This window comes from Staurois parvus, unplaced genomic scaffold, assembly GCF_062004578.1.
Source record: "Staurois parvus isolate SC_StPar_1 unplaced genomic scaffold, SC_StPar_1.0 ptg001780l, whole genome shotgun sequence".
In the NCBI taxonomy this organism is placed as follows: domain Eukaryota; kingdom Metazoa; phylum Chordata; class Amphibia; order Anura; family Ranidae; genus Staurois; species Staurois parvus.
In genome coordinates, this window is record NW_028319576.1 from 119,253 (window position 1) to 137,500 (window position 18,248).

General features: G+C 45.6%; 1 protein-coding gene across 2 annotated transcripts in view; it reads right to left on the reverse strand.

Annotated features, from left to right (window-relative positions):
* The window catches only part of PPP4R3A (protein phosphatase 4 regulatory subunit 3A), a 100,194-nt gene that overhangs the window by 33,945 nt on the left and 48,001 nt on the right, over positions 1 to 18,248 (reverse strand). For both annotated transcript variants that reach the window (XM_089663827.1, XM_089663826.1), the window contains exons 5-8: positions 10,587 to 10,664; positions 7,102 to 7,218; positions 2,899 to 3,015; positions 232 to 363 (exon numbers count right to left, since the gene is read on the reverse strand). In XM_089663827.1, coding sequence (XP_089519953.1) covers positions 232 to 363; positions 2,899 to 3,015; positions 7,102 to 7,218; positions 10,587 to 10,664 — 444 coding nt within the window. The remainder of the gene's footprint in view (positions 1 to 231; positions 364 to 2,898; positions 3,016 to 7,101; positions 7,219 to 10,586; positions 10,665 to 18,248) is intronic.

An 18,248-nucleotide genomic window follows, 5' to 3' on the forward strand; every position in this document is an offset into this window, starting at 1 on the left:
GATGATGTAAATTTACACCTAACAGTAAGGGATTTGTGAAGAACGGGCTTGAGCAATGTGAACAAAGCATACATTTTACGGCAAGGTCCGTTTTAAACAGTACAGAAAAGAAAAAAAATGAGTGTCATAAACCCAGGGAACAGGAAGACAAAGAACAGAAAACAAATGGCAGAAGAAGAAAGAATTAAAATGATTCCATGTAAACAGTGTTCAAACCGATTTATTTCTTACGCTGGTAGTTGCAAGCATGTTATCTGGATCTACTAATGTCCGTAACAGTCCCGTTAGCTGTACAGCGCCACCCAGCTCAGGATCAGAGTCACAGATCATATGTTCAATGATGAGATTGATTAGAAGGATGTCCTAAAGAGAAGATACATTTAAGTTAAAAATTATATGCATCGTAAAATATATATACACTCACCGGCCACTTTATTAGGTATCGCCTGTTCAATTGCTTGGTAACACAAATTGCTAATCAGCCAATCACATGGCAGCAACTCGACGTGATGAAGACGCCTTGCTGAAGTTCAAACTGAGCATCAGAATGGGGAAGAAAGGATTTAAGTGACTTTGAACGTGGCATGACGGGCTGATCTGAGTATTTCAAAAACTGCTGATCTACTGGGATTTTCGCACATAACCAGAGAATTTTCCCAAAAAGAGAAAATATCCAGTGAGCGGCAGTTGTGTGGAGGAAAATGCCTTGTTGATGTCAGAGGAGAATGGGCGGACTGGTTGCCGAGACATTCAGATGGTAGGATCAGAATTTGGTGTAAACAACATGAAAGCATGGATCCATCCTGCCTTGTATCAATGGTCCAGGCTGGTGGTGATGGTGTCATGATGTGGGGGATCCATCCTGCCTTGTATCAATGGTCCAGGCTGGTGGTGGTGGTGTCATGGTGTGGTGGATCCATCCTGCCTTGTATCAATGGTTCAGACTGATGGTGGTGGTGTCATGGTGTGGGGGATCCATCCTGCCTTGTATCAATAGTTCAGGCTGGTGGTGGTGTCATGGTGTGGGGGATCCATCCTGCCTTGTATCAATGGTTCAGGCTGGTGGTGGTGGTGTCATGGTGTGGGGGATCCATCCTGCCTTATATCAATGGTTCAGGCTGGTGGTGTCATGGTGTGGGGGATCCATCCTGCCTTGTATCAATGGTTCAGGCTGGTGGTGGTGTCATGGTGTGGGGGATCCATCCTGCCTTGTATCAATGGTTCAGGCTGGTGGTGGTGGTGTCATGGTGTGGGGGATCCATCCTGCCTTGTATCAATAGTTCAGGCTGGTGGTGGTGGTGGTGGTGGTGTCATGGTGTGGTGGATCCATCCTGCCTTGTATCAATGGTTCAGACTGGTGGTGTCATGGTGTGGGGGATCCATCCTGCCTTGTATCAATGGTTCAGGCTGGTGGTGGTGGTGGTGGTGGTGTCATGGTGTGGTGGATCCATCCTGCCTTGTATCAATGGTTCAGACTGGTGGTGTCATGGTGTGGGGGATCCATCCTGCCTTGTATCAATGGTTCAGGCTGGTGGTGGTGGTGTCATGGTGTGGGGTATCCATCCTGCCTTATATCAATGGTTCAGGCTGGTGGTGGTGGTGTCATGGTGTGGTGGATCCATCCTGCCTTGTATCAATGGTTCAGGCTGGTGGTGGTAGTGTTATGGTATGATGGATCCATCCTGCCTTGTATCAATGGTCCAGGCTGGTGGTGGTGGTGTCATGGTGTGGGGGAGATTTTCTTGGCACTAGCAAGGTGTACTTAATATAGTGGCCGGTAGGTATATATTATTTACAATTACTGCTAGGAGCATAGGATTGGTAACCTGGCCTGTTCACACTAGAATGCAGTGCGGGAAAGCGCTCCTGTGCGGCTTCCCCCACCGCATTCTACTCGCACTGCCCTTGCGATCTGCTGTGGATGTTAGTGCAAAGTTATCAACACCACAAATGCAGGTTGCAAAAGCAGTGCATTTGCCCTCACCGGATTGCATGGTACAGAAGTACCATGCAATGTTGTTGCCGTGTGCTTCAAAAAGTAGTACATGCGCTACTTTTGGTGTGATGCGATTTCTGCCTATTCAAGATGAATGGGGCTAAAACCGCACTACACAGAACTGCAAGTGAATCACACAGGAACCGCACAGCATTCCTGTGTGATTCAGATGCAGTTCCTAGTGTGAACGGGCCCTTAGAAACAAGGTTACATAATTGGATTCTGAGCCGTATAAGATGGATCCTGAAAGGCCACTACAAGCACTGTGCACAGAGCTGCTTACAACATTTCATTTCATACAGCAACACACAGCAGAGGCTACCAATGTTCTGGAGGTGGGTTGCAAGAATCCAACTCCTCTCTGCTTTCCTTACATGACAAAAAAAAAAAAAAAAACACAAAAAAAAAGGACACTAACCCCCCCCCCCCCCCCCGAAAAACAAAACAAAAACAAAACACACAAACATGGAAAAAAAACAAAAACGAGCAGACTTGATGGACTATTCTGTCTTTTTCTGCTGTTATTTGTCTGTTTATTTCAGATTGGGAGGGAACTCCTTCTGCCTCCATACACCCAAATGGACATTGGACTTTAATCACAGTAATGATTATGTCTTCATGGAGCTTGCCATGTCACTCACCTCCCCATGCTACCCCCAGTGCTTGAAACATGTTAAAATGACAGCACTGTGCTATGTACTGGTTCGTAGCTGAAGCCTAATTTCAGATGTATAACGCACCTTATATGTTACACATTTAAAATATTACTAGCAGAAAACAAACGTTTTAACCAATACATAACTGCAATAAAGGGAATCTTGTTCAATATTTGCCAGGAGTTCTGTTTTAGTACATATTAAGTGAATACATGAAACACGTTTAAAGACAACAGAATGACTTACATCATCATTTTGCTGAGCTTCCTGCATTACAAATTCACGGACCATAGATGGGTTATATTCCACCAGATATGAGAATATATCAGTGGCTGCACTTCGAACCTGTGGATCGTCCATACCCTGCAAAAAGCACACAGCACATGAAGAATGTAAAACGGCATCAGAAAACAAACACAATGCAAAAGGAGATTTTAAAAAGGTTGAGTGTACTTTAAAATAAAGTGTTTTTCCCTTTTGCCCTAGTGGTTGTAAACCTCAGACATGAAATGCGAACAAAGCATATCCCTCTATAGTTTGTACTTGTTTCAGTCCAGAGCACTAAGTGTCATTTCTGTTTGCTGCTTTGTTTCTCTATCAGCATGAGTCACTTCCGATGAGTTTTCCTGATTCTACACTTTGAATGGATGTAGGGGATTGACAAGTACAACTTATGTAGGAGGATTTCTTTCATGTCTCTGTATCACCTGAGCCCAGTCACTTCACTGGGTATATGTGAGGATTTACAACCACTTTAACCCTAACGTAATCACCCTACTGAGATGCAACTTTACCTTCATCTGACAGCTGTGATAGGTGGTCTTTAACCAATTCAATACCGGGCAATTTTACACCTTCCTGCCCAGGCCAGTTTTCAGGTTTCAGCGCTCTCACACTTTGAATGACAATTGCGCGGTCATACAACATTGTACCCAAACTAAAATTTTATTATTTTCTTCACACAACTAGAGCTTTCTTTTGGTGGTATTTAATCACCGCTGGGTTTTTTATTTTTTGCTAAACAAAAAAAGACCAAAAATGTTGAAAAAAAAAAAACACTTTTTTGTTTCTGTTATAAAAGTTTGCAAATAAATAATTGTTCTTCATAAATTTAGGCCGAGATGTATTCTGCTACATGTCTTTGGTGAAAATAACCCAAATTAGGATATATTATTTAGTTTGTAGGAAAGTTATAGAGTTCACAAACTATGGTATAGATCTGAAAATTGATCAATCCTGAAGTACTGACGGCCAATCTAATTTCTTGAGGTCCAAGAATGTCAGAACAGTACAGATATCCCCCAAATGTCAGGACGGTACAGATATCCCCCAAATGTCAGGACAGTACAGATATCCCCCAAATGTCAGGACAGTACAGATATCCCCCCAAATGTCAGGACGGTACAGATATCCCCCAAATGTCAGGACAGTACAGATATCCCCCCAAATGTCAGGACGGTACAGATATCCCCCAAATGTCAGGACGGTACAGATATCCCCCAAATGTCAGGACGGTACAGATATCCCCCAAATGTCAGGACGGTACAGGTATCCCCCCAAATGTCAGGACGGTACAGGTATCCCCCCAAATGTCAGGACGGTACAGGTATCCCCCAAATGTCAGGACAGTACAGATATCCCCCAAATGTCAGGACAGTACAGATATCCCCCAAATGTCAGGACAGGACAGATATCCCCCAAATGTCAGGACAGGACAGATATCCCCCAAATGTCAGGACAGGACAGATATCCCCCAAATGTCAGGACGGTACAGATATCCCCCAAATGTCAGAACAGTACAGATATCCCCCAAATGTCAGAACAGTACAGATATCCCCCAAATGTCAGGACGGTACAGATATCCCCCAAATGTCAGGACGGTACAGATATCCCCCAAATGTCAGGACGGTACAGATATCCCCCAAATGTCAGAACGGTACAGATATCCCCCAAATGTCAGGACAGTACAGATATCCCCAAAATGTCAGGACAGTACAGATATCCCCCAAATGACCCCTTTTTGCAGAGTAGACAGTCCGTGGTACTTCATAAGAGGAATGGCGAGTTTTTTGAAGTTGTATTTTTTTTGTCATAATTTTTCGGAAAATTAAAAAATTAAAAAAAATTAGTTTCACTATTTATTTATTTTTTTTACATACTGTCACCAGTGCAGTACAGCGTCATCATATAACTGGCATGGCGGTGATCAGGGACACTGACTGGTGACAGTATGGAAAAAAAATATATATATTTTTTTATTATTTTTATTAATTATTTTTTCTTTTAAGATTTTTTTTTCATATTTCACTATGACCAAAGTAGTACAATGTTACCATAGTAACACTACTACTTTGGGGAAGTGATCAGTATTTTTTTTTTTCTTTACACAAGTTGCTCATAGCAAAGAATTACTTTGCTATAAGCAAGCATTTACCTGAATGAAATCGATTCATTCAGGGTTTTTTTTTTTTTTTGTGCTTAGCTGCGATTTGGCCACAGCTAATCACATGACATGTGCATGTGATTAGCTGTGACCATTCACAGCTAGACACTAGTATACAATGGATGGCATGAATGAAGCCATCCATTGTATACAACTGTCATGTGACCTGCTGTGATTGGTCACAGCAGGTCACATGGTACTGGCAACGGGGGCTGATACTCAGATCTGTCATCGGCCGTGTCCGAGGTACACGGCCGGTGACAGATCGCGCCGCTGCGCGGAGCACAATCTGCGCATGTGCGGGAGGAGGCCTTATGGCGCCCACCCGGAACGCTGATGACATTTGCCGGCCACCATTCGACCATAGGGCGGGCGGCAAATGGTTAATGAAACATCAGGGGTTTTATTAGACCCCTACATCTCACCTGCCCTCCAGTGAAGCTAGTGAAGTGCAAGCTACGCTCCATTAGCTTCTTCACCAGCCAAGGAAAGTGACAGTGGAACCCAGATGTGACAATACACATTATTTCCAGTTTCTAACTAGGTAGGGGAGATCGGTAAATGCATGTCTGCTGGTCTCCCGTCCTGCTGTGCTGGTCCTGGGTCTGCAAGTGGGACAGTGGAGCATAGAAAACATGGTAAGGGGTGGAATGCATAGGACATACATTGTGGTGGCAGCAATAGGGTTTAGATACCCAGAAACCCCTTCGCTGCTAGGTCCATACGTCGTACGGACCTGATAGAGGGGAGCGGACGGGTGGGGGGTGAGGGGGTTTACATGCAATCCAATGGCTGTAGCCACTGGAATTGTGTCTAAAACGGACAGGCAGACTCCTGCCTGTTGAGTGGAAGCAGCCGCCCGATTGCTTCTACACACCCACGGTACCGGCGCCTCCCCGCCATGTATTCCGGGCTCCGCTTGCTCATCCGTGAGCCCAGGGCCAACATTTCAGGAGGGGAGGGAGGAGAGCAGACCCATGTCCACTCTCCTCCCCTTCTTTCTTTTGTCACTTCCGGGATACCGGTTACTTTCACCAACTAGCACAGCTGTGAAGCAATGCATTGCAATACATTGAGTGGAGCCCAGAGGAGACAAGCAGGGCCTAAAACACTCTGCATGACTCATTAAAGAGAACCGGTCACCAAAAAATCATCAGATAGGGGACTTTTTGTAGCAACAGACTTCCTCTGTAACACTAAACTGATGATCTATAGGGGGCTTTTGAAGTGTCGCCTATAGAAAATATAGGGTACTGAAGTCTGTCCCCATTTCATGGACGCACACAAATTTAAGGTTTGACATGTTGGGTATCTATTTACTCGGCGCAACCTCGGCTTTTATATTTTACCAAAATTTAGAATAATTTATTGCGTTTGATTGCCCGAAAATTTACTTTAGTGTGTGTTTTTACTGAAGTTTTGAATTTCCTAGAACTTTGTGGTAATATCGTGTGACATGAAAAATTGGAACCGTCACAATTTTATTCTCTAGGTCAAGGGTAGGCAACCTGTGGCTCTCTAGCTGTTGTGGAACTACATTTCCCATGAGGCATTGCAAAGATTACAAAACTGACAGCTACAGCTATGACTTGCAGAGGCATGATGGAACTTGTAGTCCTGCGGCTCTCAGGTTGCCTACCCCTGCTCTAGGGTGTCTGCTTTCAGAAAATATATAATGTGTGGGGGTTGTGTGTAATATTCAGGCCTAAAATAATATTTTAAAAGTGTGCAAAAAAAACAAAACAAAAACAAAATGCAAAAACGGCTCTGGCAGTGAAAGGGTTAATGCATTGATCAAAAAGGACTGTACTTTGAACTACTTATAACAATAAAAGACAGTTTTTAGTCTGGTAAGGAGGAAATAAAATAACCAAGACTTTAAGCAATGCTAATGTACTAAAAAGTGCATGACTGACGCCTATTCATGGATTACAACATTTCAGCCAATTTCTATTTTAGTAAAAAAAGACAAAAAAACCCCCAACATAATGCATTGTGCTACTTGCCAGAATCACTTCCAGAGCAGGCAGTATGCCCATATTGGACAGAGTCTTGAAGAAAGCGTCTCTATTCTGAGGTTGTAAAGTTTGAGAGAAAGCACAAAACTCTTTCAGGAAATTCACCTGTAGCACAAAAAAGCAAACAAAACAAAAAGAAAATAAACAAAACACAGGATTAACTCAGCATTCCTCACAAAATGACTAAACCACTCAGATTACAGCAACCACCATAACATCCCAATTCCAAAAAAAGTTGGATGCTGTGTAAAATCTACATAAAAATAGATTGCAATGATTTGCAAATCTCATAAACCCGTATTTTATTCACAATAGAAAACATATCAAACTGTTTAACCACTTGACGCCGGCCGAACGCAAATGTGCAGCCTCCCGGCGTCTGGGCCTAGACGCCGAGCGGCCGCACATTTGCATTCTATTAAAAAAAAACATATGTGCTGGGAGCGCGCGCCCAGCACACACGTTCGGTATTCACAGAAAGGTCCCGATCTCCTCTTTCGATCGGGACCTTTCCCAATCATGTGACCGCGTGACGGCGAATCATGGCGGTCACATAACCCTAAAACCCCGCCCCCCGTCTTCTGGAACCCTTAAAGGGCCGGGAGGTGCCGGCACCAAGGGGTTAAACTGAGAAAATTTAAAATTTGAAGAAAAATAAGGACATTTTGAAATTGATGGCAGCAAGAAGTCTCAAAAAAGTTGAGACAAGGCAACAAAAAGCTGGCAAGATAAGCGGTACTAATAAGGAAGAGCTGGAAGAACATTTTGCAACTAATTAGGTTATTGGCAACAGGTCAGTAACATGATTTGGTGTAAAAAGAGCATCTCAGAGAGTCAGAGTGTCTCAGAAGGAAAGATGGGCAGAGGATCAACAAATTTGTGAAAAGCTGCGTCTAAAAACTTTCCAACAATTTCAGAAAAATGTTCCTCAATGTGAAGTTGCAAAGACTTTAAATATATCATCATCTACAGTACATATCATCATTAAAGGATTCTAAAGATCTGGAGAAATCTCTGTGACAAGGCCAAAACGCAATACTGGAATGCTCGTGATCTTCGGGGTCGCAGACGGCACTGCATTAAAAACAGGCGTAACTCTGTGATGGACATCACTGCATGGGCTCAGGAATACTTCCACAAATCGCTGTATGATCATAGTTCGCCATGCCATCCAGAAAAGGTAAAGCTCTGTCATGGAAAGAAGACGCCATATCTGAACATGATCCAGAAATGCCACCATCTTCTCTGGGCCAAAACTCATTTAAAATGGTCTGTTGCAAAGTGGAAAACTGTTCTGTGGTCAGACAAATCAAACTTTTACATTTTTTTTTTTTGCCAACCATGGCCGCCACGTCCTCCAGACTAAAAAGGAGAGGGACCTTCCAGCTTGTTATAAGTGCTCAGTTCAAAAGCAGACATCTCTGATGGTATCAGGGGGGCATTAGTGTAGCTGGAGTGAGGGGCCTGCACATCTGGAAATACACCTTGCATATATCAGCAGGACAATGCTCTACTGCATCTATGACAACAGCATGGTTTTGTAGTAGAATAGCCTGGGTGCTTAACTGACCTGCCTGCAGTCCAGACCTTTTACCAACTGAAAATGTTTGGTGCATCTTAAAATAAAAAATACAACAAAAACCCAGGACTGTCGAGCAGTCAGCATCCTATATCAGGCAAGAATGGGACAACATTTCTCTCCCAAAACTCCAACAACTGATCTCCAGTTCCCAAACGAATACAGAGTGTTGGTAAAAAGAGGAGGAGCTCCACTGTGGTAAACAAGGCCCTGTTACAACTTTGAGACGTGTTGCTGCCATCAATTTAAAAATGACCTAATTTTTTTCTTAAAATTATACATTTTCTCAGTTTAATCATTCGATAGATTTCCTATTGTGAATAAAATACGGGTTTATGAAATTTGCAAATCATTGCATTCTGTTTTTATGTCGCTTTTACACAGCGTCCCAACTTTTTTGTAATTGGGGCTGTAAAAAAAAAAATGACATTGTAAAAAGGGAAACAATAAGCAATAAGGTTCCACAGTTAAAGGGACTGGCCTCCCGAAATGAGACTTAACTTTTTGGTAATACTTGGAGAATAAGATCACCTAATGGTTCTGGTGAAATTAAAAAAAAAAAAAATCCCAAGTTTTTATTATTACAATTGCAATGAAAAGAGGGTTTTATTTACATTAAAAATGAACCTGAACTTAGAGTATTTATATACTTGTGGATTCAGAGCCGGTTTCCTACTGCACATGCGTGAGTCGCGCTGTGCTTTGGGAATGGTCCTGCAGCCTTCTGGGATCGGTGATATGTCCCAGAAGGCTGTGGGGGAACTTTCAGCTCAGATCACCACGGTGCATCTGACAAGAAGTGGGAGTGGGGTACCTGTCAAAACCAGGTAGCTGCTCTCTTCTTGGCCATGTCTGTATCATGTGACTGCCTTGACCAGTCACAGCCAACAACATAATTGTATACAATAGATAGCATGACAGGCCAGTGACAGATCGAACTGCTGCGCGGCCCCGTGAGCGGCTCCTTTTTACAGGACGTTGTATGACGCCTAATCACAACAGCCGGTGATAGATCGTGCTGCTGCGCGGCCCCGTGAGTGGCTCCTTTTTACAGGACGTTGTATGGCGCCCAATCACAACAGCCGGTGACAGATCGAACTACTGCGCGGCCCCGTAAGCGGCTCCTTTTTACAGGACGTTGTATGACGCCCAATCACAACAGCCGGTGACAGATCGCGCCGCAGCGCAGCCCCATGAGCGGCTCCTTTTTACAGGACGTTGTATGACGCCCAATCACAACAGCCGGTGACAGATCGCGCCGCAGCGCAGCCCCATGAGCGGCTCCTTTTTACAGGACGTTGTATGACGCCCAATCACAACAGCCGGTGACAGATTGTGCTGCTGCGTGGCCCCATGAGCGGCTCCTTTTTACAGGACGTTGTATGACGCCCAATCACAACAGCCGGTGACAGATCGCGCCGCAGTGCAGCCCAATGAGCGGCTCCTTTTTACAGGACGTTGTATGACGCCCAATCACAACAGCCGGTGACAGATTGTGCTGCTGCGTGGCCCCATGAGCGGCTCCTTTTTACAGGACGTTGTATGACGCCCAATCACAACAGCCGGTGACAGATTGTGCTGCTGCGTGGCCCCATGAGCGGCTCCTTTTTACAGGACGTTGTATGACGCCCAATCACAACAGCCGGTGACAGATCGAACTGCTGCGCGGCCCCGTGATCGGCTCCTTTTTACAGGACGTTGTATGACGCCCAATCACAACAGCCGGTGACAGATCGAACTGCTGCGCGGCCCCATGAGCGGCTCCTTTTTACAGGACGTTGTATGACGCCGAGTCACAAAAGCGAGTGTCCCGCCCGGCTAGCAATCTGCTATAGGCCGGGCGGGAAGGTGTTAAACAATTAAATGTACCATTCAGCCACATGCCCAGACTTACTAGCTCCTGCCTCTTTTCATCGTCTGTTGCTTCATCTGTGAGGTGCGCAAATAATTCTGTAAGAAATTTTTCATCTTCCTAAAAGGTGAGCGACAAAATGAAAGTAAGTATCGTGCACCAATATATCACAGTTACGCACCACTCTGGAATTTGCGTCTTCAATGAACGTTTTAGGGATGCAATAAAATTAAGGCTGTACTGTATTCAGCCAAATGGCACAAGAAGATTTCTGAATAAATGGAGACCCTGCAAGAATGCACATGAAATAAAAGTTGAGAAAACATTTGCAAACATCCTCTGTCGATTTCAGCTGTTACAAAAGAAAAAAAGAAAGACAGACAGTCACAATATAGGGACCAATTACTGCAGACATGCATCCTGCTCACAAGAGCTTACAATCTAGCAAAAGCAAATTTAAACGGTAAACATTCGTTACAAGATAACGTCATCACCAAATGTAAGAGCATATAGAAACTTCTAGAAATATACTTCAGAATCTTGAAAATTTTTGTCACTTACGAAGAGTCAACGCAGATTGTGTGATGTCAGCCCGCCGGAAAGTATTGTATTATGGAAAAGACACTTTCCCCCCCTTCCAGTCCAGACACTTTCCCCCCCCTTGAAGTCCGGACGCTTTCGCCCCCTTCCAGTCCGGACACTTTCCCCCCCTTCCAGTCCGGACACTTTCCCCCCCTTCCAGTCCGGACGCTTTCCCCCCCTTCCAGTCCGGACGCTTTCCCCCCCTTCCAGTCCGGACGCTTTCCCCCCCTTCCAGTCCGGACGCTTTCCCCCCCTTCCAGTCCGGACGCTTTCGCCCCCTTCCAGTCCGGACGCTTTCGCCCCCTTCCAGTCCGGACACTTTCACCCCCTTCCAGTCCGGACACTTTCCCCCCCTTCCAGTCCGGACACTTTCCCCCCCTTCCAGTCCGGACACTTTCCCCCCCTTCCAGTCCGGACACTTTCCCCCCCTTCCAGTCCGGACACTTTCCCCCCCTTCCAGTCCGGACACTTTCCCCCCCTTCCAGTCCGGACACTTTCCCCCCTTCCAGTCCGGAACACTTTCCCCCCTTCCAGTCCGGAACACTTTCCCCCCCTTCCAGTCCGGACACTTTCCCCCCCTTCCAGTCCGGACACTTTCCCCCCCTTCCAGTCCGGACGCTTTCCCCCCCTTGAAGTCCGGACGCTTTCGCCCCCTTCCAGTCCGGACACTTTCACCCCCTTCCAGTCCGGACACTTTCACCCCCTTCCAGTCCGGACACTTTCACCCCCTTCCAGTCCGGACACTTTCCCCCCCTTCCAGTCTGGACACTTCCCCCCCCTTCCAGTCCGGACACTTTCCCCCCCTTCCTGCTCAGGCCAATTTTCAGCTTTCACCACTGTCACACTTTGAATGACAATTGCGCGGTCATGCAACACTGTACCCATATGAATTTTTTTGAGACAGATAAAACTTTATTTTGGTGGTATTTATTTACCATTGGGACTTTTATTTTTTTTGCTATATAAATGAAAAGTACAAAAATTTTGAAAAAGAAAAAGTGTTTTTCTTATAAAATTTTGCAAATAATCTTTCTTCATAAATCTTGGCCAAAATGTATTCAGTTATCTTTTTAGCAAAGAAAATAACCCAAATTAGTTTATAACCAAAAATTATAATTTTTCAAAAAATGTTAATTTTATTTTTTATAATTTTTTTTTACATACTGTCACCCTAGCAGTACAGTGTCACCATGGTGACACTGTACTACTTGTGGGGGATGAGGAAGATTTTTTTTTTTTTATACACCGATTGCTTTTACACCCATAAAGGTTGTAAAAGCAATAATTTCTCCTTCTCTCTGGCTGCATTCTTGCAGCCATTGAGAACTACTGTGTGAGCTGTGATTGGTCACAGCTTGTCACATGGTACAAGGCTGTTGTGAACAGCCCTGTACCATGTGATCTCTGTGATCATTCACTATGGTCCCCAGTAAATGGATATTGTTCACAGAGAATTTCTCTTTCTTCTGATGGATATCTTTTGCATCTTGCACAATCTGGAAGTTATTATTGTAACCATCTTGTATATTTTACTACATGCCTGGTTTTATATCAAGTGTAAGGTATGCGAGGTGTACTATCTTTATTCATGCAAAAAATAGTTCATTGCAACTTTACTCTTTTTTCCTAAAAAATCTGGTTAAAGTGTTACTAAACCCACAAATAGTCTGTAGATGCAGTAACACGTGCTTGTTATACTCACTGTGGAACCTAAGGGGTTAATACTCCGCATTGTGTAAAAAGTCTGTTTGATCCTGTCTTCTCTGATCCTCCCTTTCTACCAGTGTCCCCCTCTTATTTCCTGATAAGACATATCATGTGGAGACACACTGCACATGCTCAGGTTGGTGTGTATTGCTAGAAAGGCTTTTTTCTTGGGAGAGTGCATGTGATCGAAAAGAGCGGATACAGTGAACGCGGGGTCCGGGGAGAGCGGATACAGTGAACGCGGGGTCCGGGGAGAGCGGATATAGTGAACGCGGGGTCCGGGGAGAGCGGATACAGTGAACGCGGGGTCCGGGGAGAGCGGATACAGTGAACGCGGGGTCCGGGGAGAGCGGATACAGTGAACGCGGGGTCCGGGGAGAGCGGATACAGTGAACGCGGGGTCTGGGGAGAGCGGATATAAGGAACGCGGGGTCCGGGGAGAGCGGATATAGTGAACGCGGGGTCCGGGGAGAGCGGATATAGTGAACGCGGGGTCCGGGGAGAGCGGATATAGTGAACGCGGGGTCCGGGGAGAGCGGATATAGTGAACGCGGGGCCCGGGGAGAGCGGATATAGTGAACGCGGGGTCCGGGGAGAGCGGATATAGTGAACGCGGGGTACGGGGAGAGCGGATATAGTGAACGCGGGGTCCGGGGAGAGCGGATATAGTGAACGCGGGGTCCGGGGAGAGCGGATATAGTGAACGCGGGGTTCGGGGAGAGCGGATATAGTGAACGCGGGGTCCGGGGAGAGCGGATATAGTGAACGCGGGGTCCGGGGAGAGCGGATATAGTGAACGCGGGGTCCGGGGAGAGCGGATATAGTGAACGCTGGGTCCGGGGAGAGCGGATATAGTGAACGCGGGGTCCGGGGAGAGCGGATATAGTGAACGCGGGGTCCGGGGAGAGCGGATATAGTGAACGCGGGGTCCGGGGAGAGCGGATATAGTGAACGCGGGGTCCGGGGAGAGCGGATATAGTGAACGCGGGGTCCGGGGAGACTGGATATAGTGAACGCGGGGTCCGGGGAGAGCGGATATAGTGAACGCGGGGTAAAAATTACTCAATTTAAAAAACAGTAGTGCAGGAATCTTGTTACAGGGGTGAGGACGCGGGCTCTTGCCTTTTAGTACACAGCAATTGGGTAAGAGCTTTTTAAGCATATGCACTGGGTTTAGCATATGGGTGACATGGGTTGTTATATTTTTTAATTATTTTTGTTTTTCTCTTTTCTTCCATTAATATTTTTTCACCCATCTTCTGTTATAGTGCGGGGCAACCCAGTCGGTGGCGGCTTCCTTCTGCCTCCCCTCTTCTTGTGTCCGGAAAGCCCTCTCACTCACTGCCATTTGGTGGGGGGAGGGCTCTTTAACCACGCATACAGCGCCCGCTCAGGAATTAGCGGCAATTAGGCCATTATTTAATGTTGTGGTACGCTGTGAATTACCAATGATCTGATATGTTAAATGCCATTTAAGGAAATTAAATCATTATGAAATAATTTTTGAACTTTTTGAACAGTCCAGTGAGGTCCCTGATGAAGCAGCTGTGGACTGCGAAGCACATCGGCACTATCAGCGGGACACAACACCAGCCTGGACTTTGCACGGTTTTATGAAGGTTTATGTTTAAATTCAAATGTATGAGTTTTATGCTTATGGGGTTTTCCACCATTTTTATGTGAATAAACATTGTTTTATCCAGCACAATGGCTAAATGGTTAGCACTTCCGCCTGGCAGTACTCGGGTCGTTGGTTCCAATCCCAGCCATAGCACCACCTGCCTGGAGTTTGCATGTTCTCCCTGTGCCTGCGTGGGTTTCCTCCGGGTACTCCGGTTTCCTCCCACACTCCAAAGACATGCTGGTAGGTTAACTGGATCCTGTCTAAATTGGCCCTAGTATGTGTATGTATGAATGTGAGTTAGGGACCTTAGATTGTACGCCCCTTGAGGGTTAGGGACCTTAGATTGTACGCCCCTTGAGGGTTTGGGACCTTAGATTGTACGCCCCTTGAGGGTTAGGGACCTTAGATTGTACGCCCCTTGAGGGTTAGGGACCTTAGATTGTACGCCCCTTGAGGGTTAGGGACCTTAGATTGTACGCCCCTTGAGGGTTAGGGACCTTAGATTGTACGCCCCTTGAGGGTTAGGGACCTTAGATTGTACGCCCCTTGAGGGTTAGGGACCTTAGATTGTACGCCCCTTGAGGGTTAGGGACCTTAGATTGTACGCCCCTTGAGGGTTAGGGACCTTAGATTGTACGCCCCTTGAGGGTTAGGGATCTTAGATTGTACCCCCCTTGAGGGTTAGGGACCTTAGATTGTACGCCCCTTGAGGGTTAGGGACCTTAGATTGTACGCCCCTTGAGGGTTAGGGACCTTAGATTGTACGCCCCTTGAGGGTTGGGGACCTTAGATTGTACGCCCCTTGAGGGTTGGGGACCTTAGATTGTACACCCCTTGAGGGTTGGGGACCTTAGATTGTACACCCCTTGAGGGTTGGGGACCTTAGATTGTACGCCCCTTGAGGGTTAGAGACCTTAGATTGTACGCCCCTTGAGGGTTAGAGACTGATGTGAATGTACAATATATATATATATGTGTGTGTGTTTGTAAAGCGCTGCGTACATTAACGGTACTATATACATACATGAAATAAATATCCAGTCAGGATGTGTACTAGTATGATGCCTTTAAAGTCCCTTTCATACTGAGGGTATCCCTTTTAGGTTTTGTTTGTTGTTTGTCTTTTTTGTTTTTCCCCCCCCCTTGGGATGTGGCGGTGTACATTTACCTCCTGAGATGTGGTAACTCTGCATGGAAGTACAGGAATCTTGTACGATGCTGGAACAGCTCTCATAGAGAAACATGCATTTCACAAATCCTGCGACTTCGGGTCTCACAAGTCGGATCCAAAATTGCAGGAGTGTGAATCGTGCCTAAGAGTGGGAGCATCCCAAGGTGGGGGGGACCAGCCTAGGAATCTAGGATCAGTGATGGGGCGATATCCTCCAATAAAGTGCCCAAGAGATCAGGCAAGCAAGCGACTCTGACAAACACAATGATATATAACATTTGGGTGGACCCTTCACAATTTTTCATGTAATACCATCCCTCCAAGTCAGTTTATGGACACATACAGCCAGACAGACGTGAAGCTTTTAGCAAAAAATGCTTTCCTACAAGACAATAGGTAACAAACAGATACGACAAAGCAGGCACAACCCTTTTTGCTGCTCTATGCTATATTACAGCTTTTCTGGTTAAAGAGACCCTGTCACCATCTGAACAGATAAACTCCACCTGTCTGACCATGTTTCATGTTCCAATCATATTTAGGGTGGCAATATGGTCCACATGCACAGCCCCCCCTACTTTACAGGATCATGGGGTTCTTCTCCCCACAGCTCTTTGTTAGATTTGAAATCAGTGCAGCTAAGCATGGCTGTCATTCATTCACAGGAAGTTGTGAATAAAGTTTCATCTTGATAGAATGTCGAAATATCGGTAATATCCAGAAATCAATATCTTTTATTTAGAAGGAACAATGCATAAAAACTACATAAAAGGCCAACGCGTTTCGGCTGCTAGGCCTTCATCAGCCAACCAATAAAGTCTCATCTGACACTGCGCTTCTTAATGGAGCGCTTTTAGTCCTCCAATACTTCAAGATCCATAGCTGAAGGTACACATTTTGGTATGCACCAGTGGCTGAATGAACAGCATGCAGGAGCCAGAGCATTGCACTTTGGGATCCATTGAGGGCGGTTGCAATGCTTTGCAGGCTCAATTGCAAAAAAAAAAAAATTAAATAAATGCACATTTTTGCTTTTTGCAAAAACACAGAAAATGCAGCTACTTTAAATGCTCACTTGTAATGATCTTTTCCATGAAGGAGTTTATATTTGCAATGAGCTTTTGAACTTGCAAGGAAACGTGACTGCTCCAAGAAAAGACAATCCCCTAGCACAGCTCCCTCCCTTTTGGCATGTAATGGCGCTCTCCTCATCTGGGAGTATCGAATACCCGTTTGTGGTGGCTCAGCTCTTCCATCCCTCCCTACACAAACGTTTATGTAGATGCCAGGGAGGAGTGAAGGGGAATACTATTGAGCACATGTGTCAAGCACAAGGCCCACAGGCCATTTTATGTGGCTCTCGCATCCCCCCTCCCTTGTCTCAGCAGATAGCAGCAAAAAAGAGGACAGGACTCCTCCGTCAGATCCTGAGCTTCTCCATGCGGCCATGGAGAGGCAATTCCCTGCCCACCATATCAGCAGTTGGCAGCAGAGGAGGACAGTACTCCTCCTACAGATCCTGCTCCTCTCTGTGCAGCTGCAGCACCCCCTGGTCTCAGCATTCAGCAGCTGACTCCAGCCCTCCTCTAGTCCTCTTCTAGACCCTGCACTTCCTCCACCCCCAGCTCTTTGCTGGCAGCAGCACAAGGTAAAGGGGGTGCACTCTGATGTAAGCGAGGGTTGGGGACTCCACTTCTGATGGTGTAGGGGGCACTTGACATCTGATGTAAGGGGGGTGGGGTCCTCTGGACATCTAGTCTTACAGATGCAACCAACCCTTTGAGGGCAACAATAATGTTGATGCTGCATGCAATGAAGACTGACATCCCTGCTATACAATGTCCCTTCAGTGAAAGCGGAGTCTGCTGATCTCACACCCAAGATGGCGGCACCAACTCAGGACTTTTGGATGTTCACACAGGGGAGGCTCTTACGGGGAAACATGCAAAATATACACACCGTATAGCCCTCTGTGAAGATTCTGGTAAACTTAAATCAGAACTCTGGGCAGATTTGTGTGTAATATATAAATATATATATATATATATATATATATATATATATATATATATATATATATATATACATATACACACACACACAGTTGCAAGAAAAAGTATGTGAACCCCTTGGGATTACGTGGAGTTTTGCATGAATTGGGCATAAAATGTGCTCTGAACGTCATCTAAGTCACAACAATAGAAGAACACAGTCTGCTGAACATAATACTACACAAACATTAGACATTGCCATGGTTTAATTGCACATAACATGTAAACATTCACAGTGCAGGGAGGAAAAAGTATGTGAGGCCCTAGCTTAATGACTTCTCCCAGAGCTAATTGGAGCCAGGAGTGAGCCAACCTTGACTCCAATCAGTGTGATGATATTGGATGTGTTGCTGACAGCTGTCCTGCCCTTAAAAAACACACACCTGTTTTGGGTTTACTGGTTCCAAGAAGCACTGTCTGATGTGAACCATGCCTCGCAGAAAAGAGCTCTCAGAAGACCTACGATCAAGAATTGTTGACTTGCATGAAGCTGGAAAGGGTTACAAAAGTATCTCCTTGAGCCTTGATGTTCATGTGTCCACGGTAAGACAGACTGTCTACAAATGGAG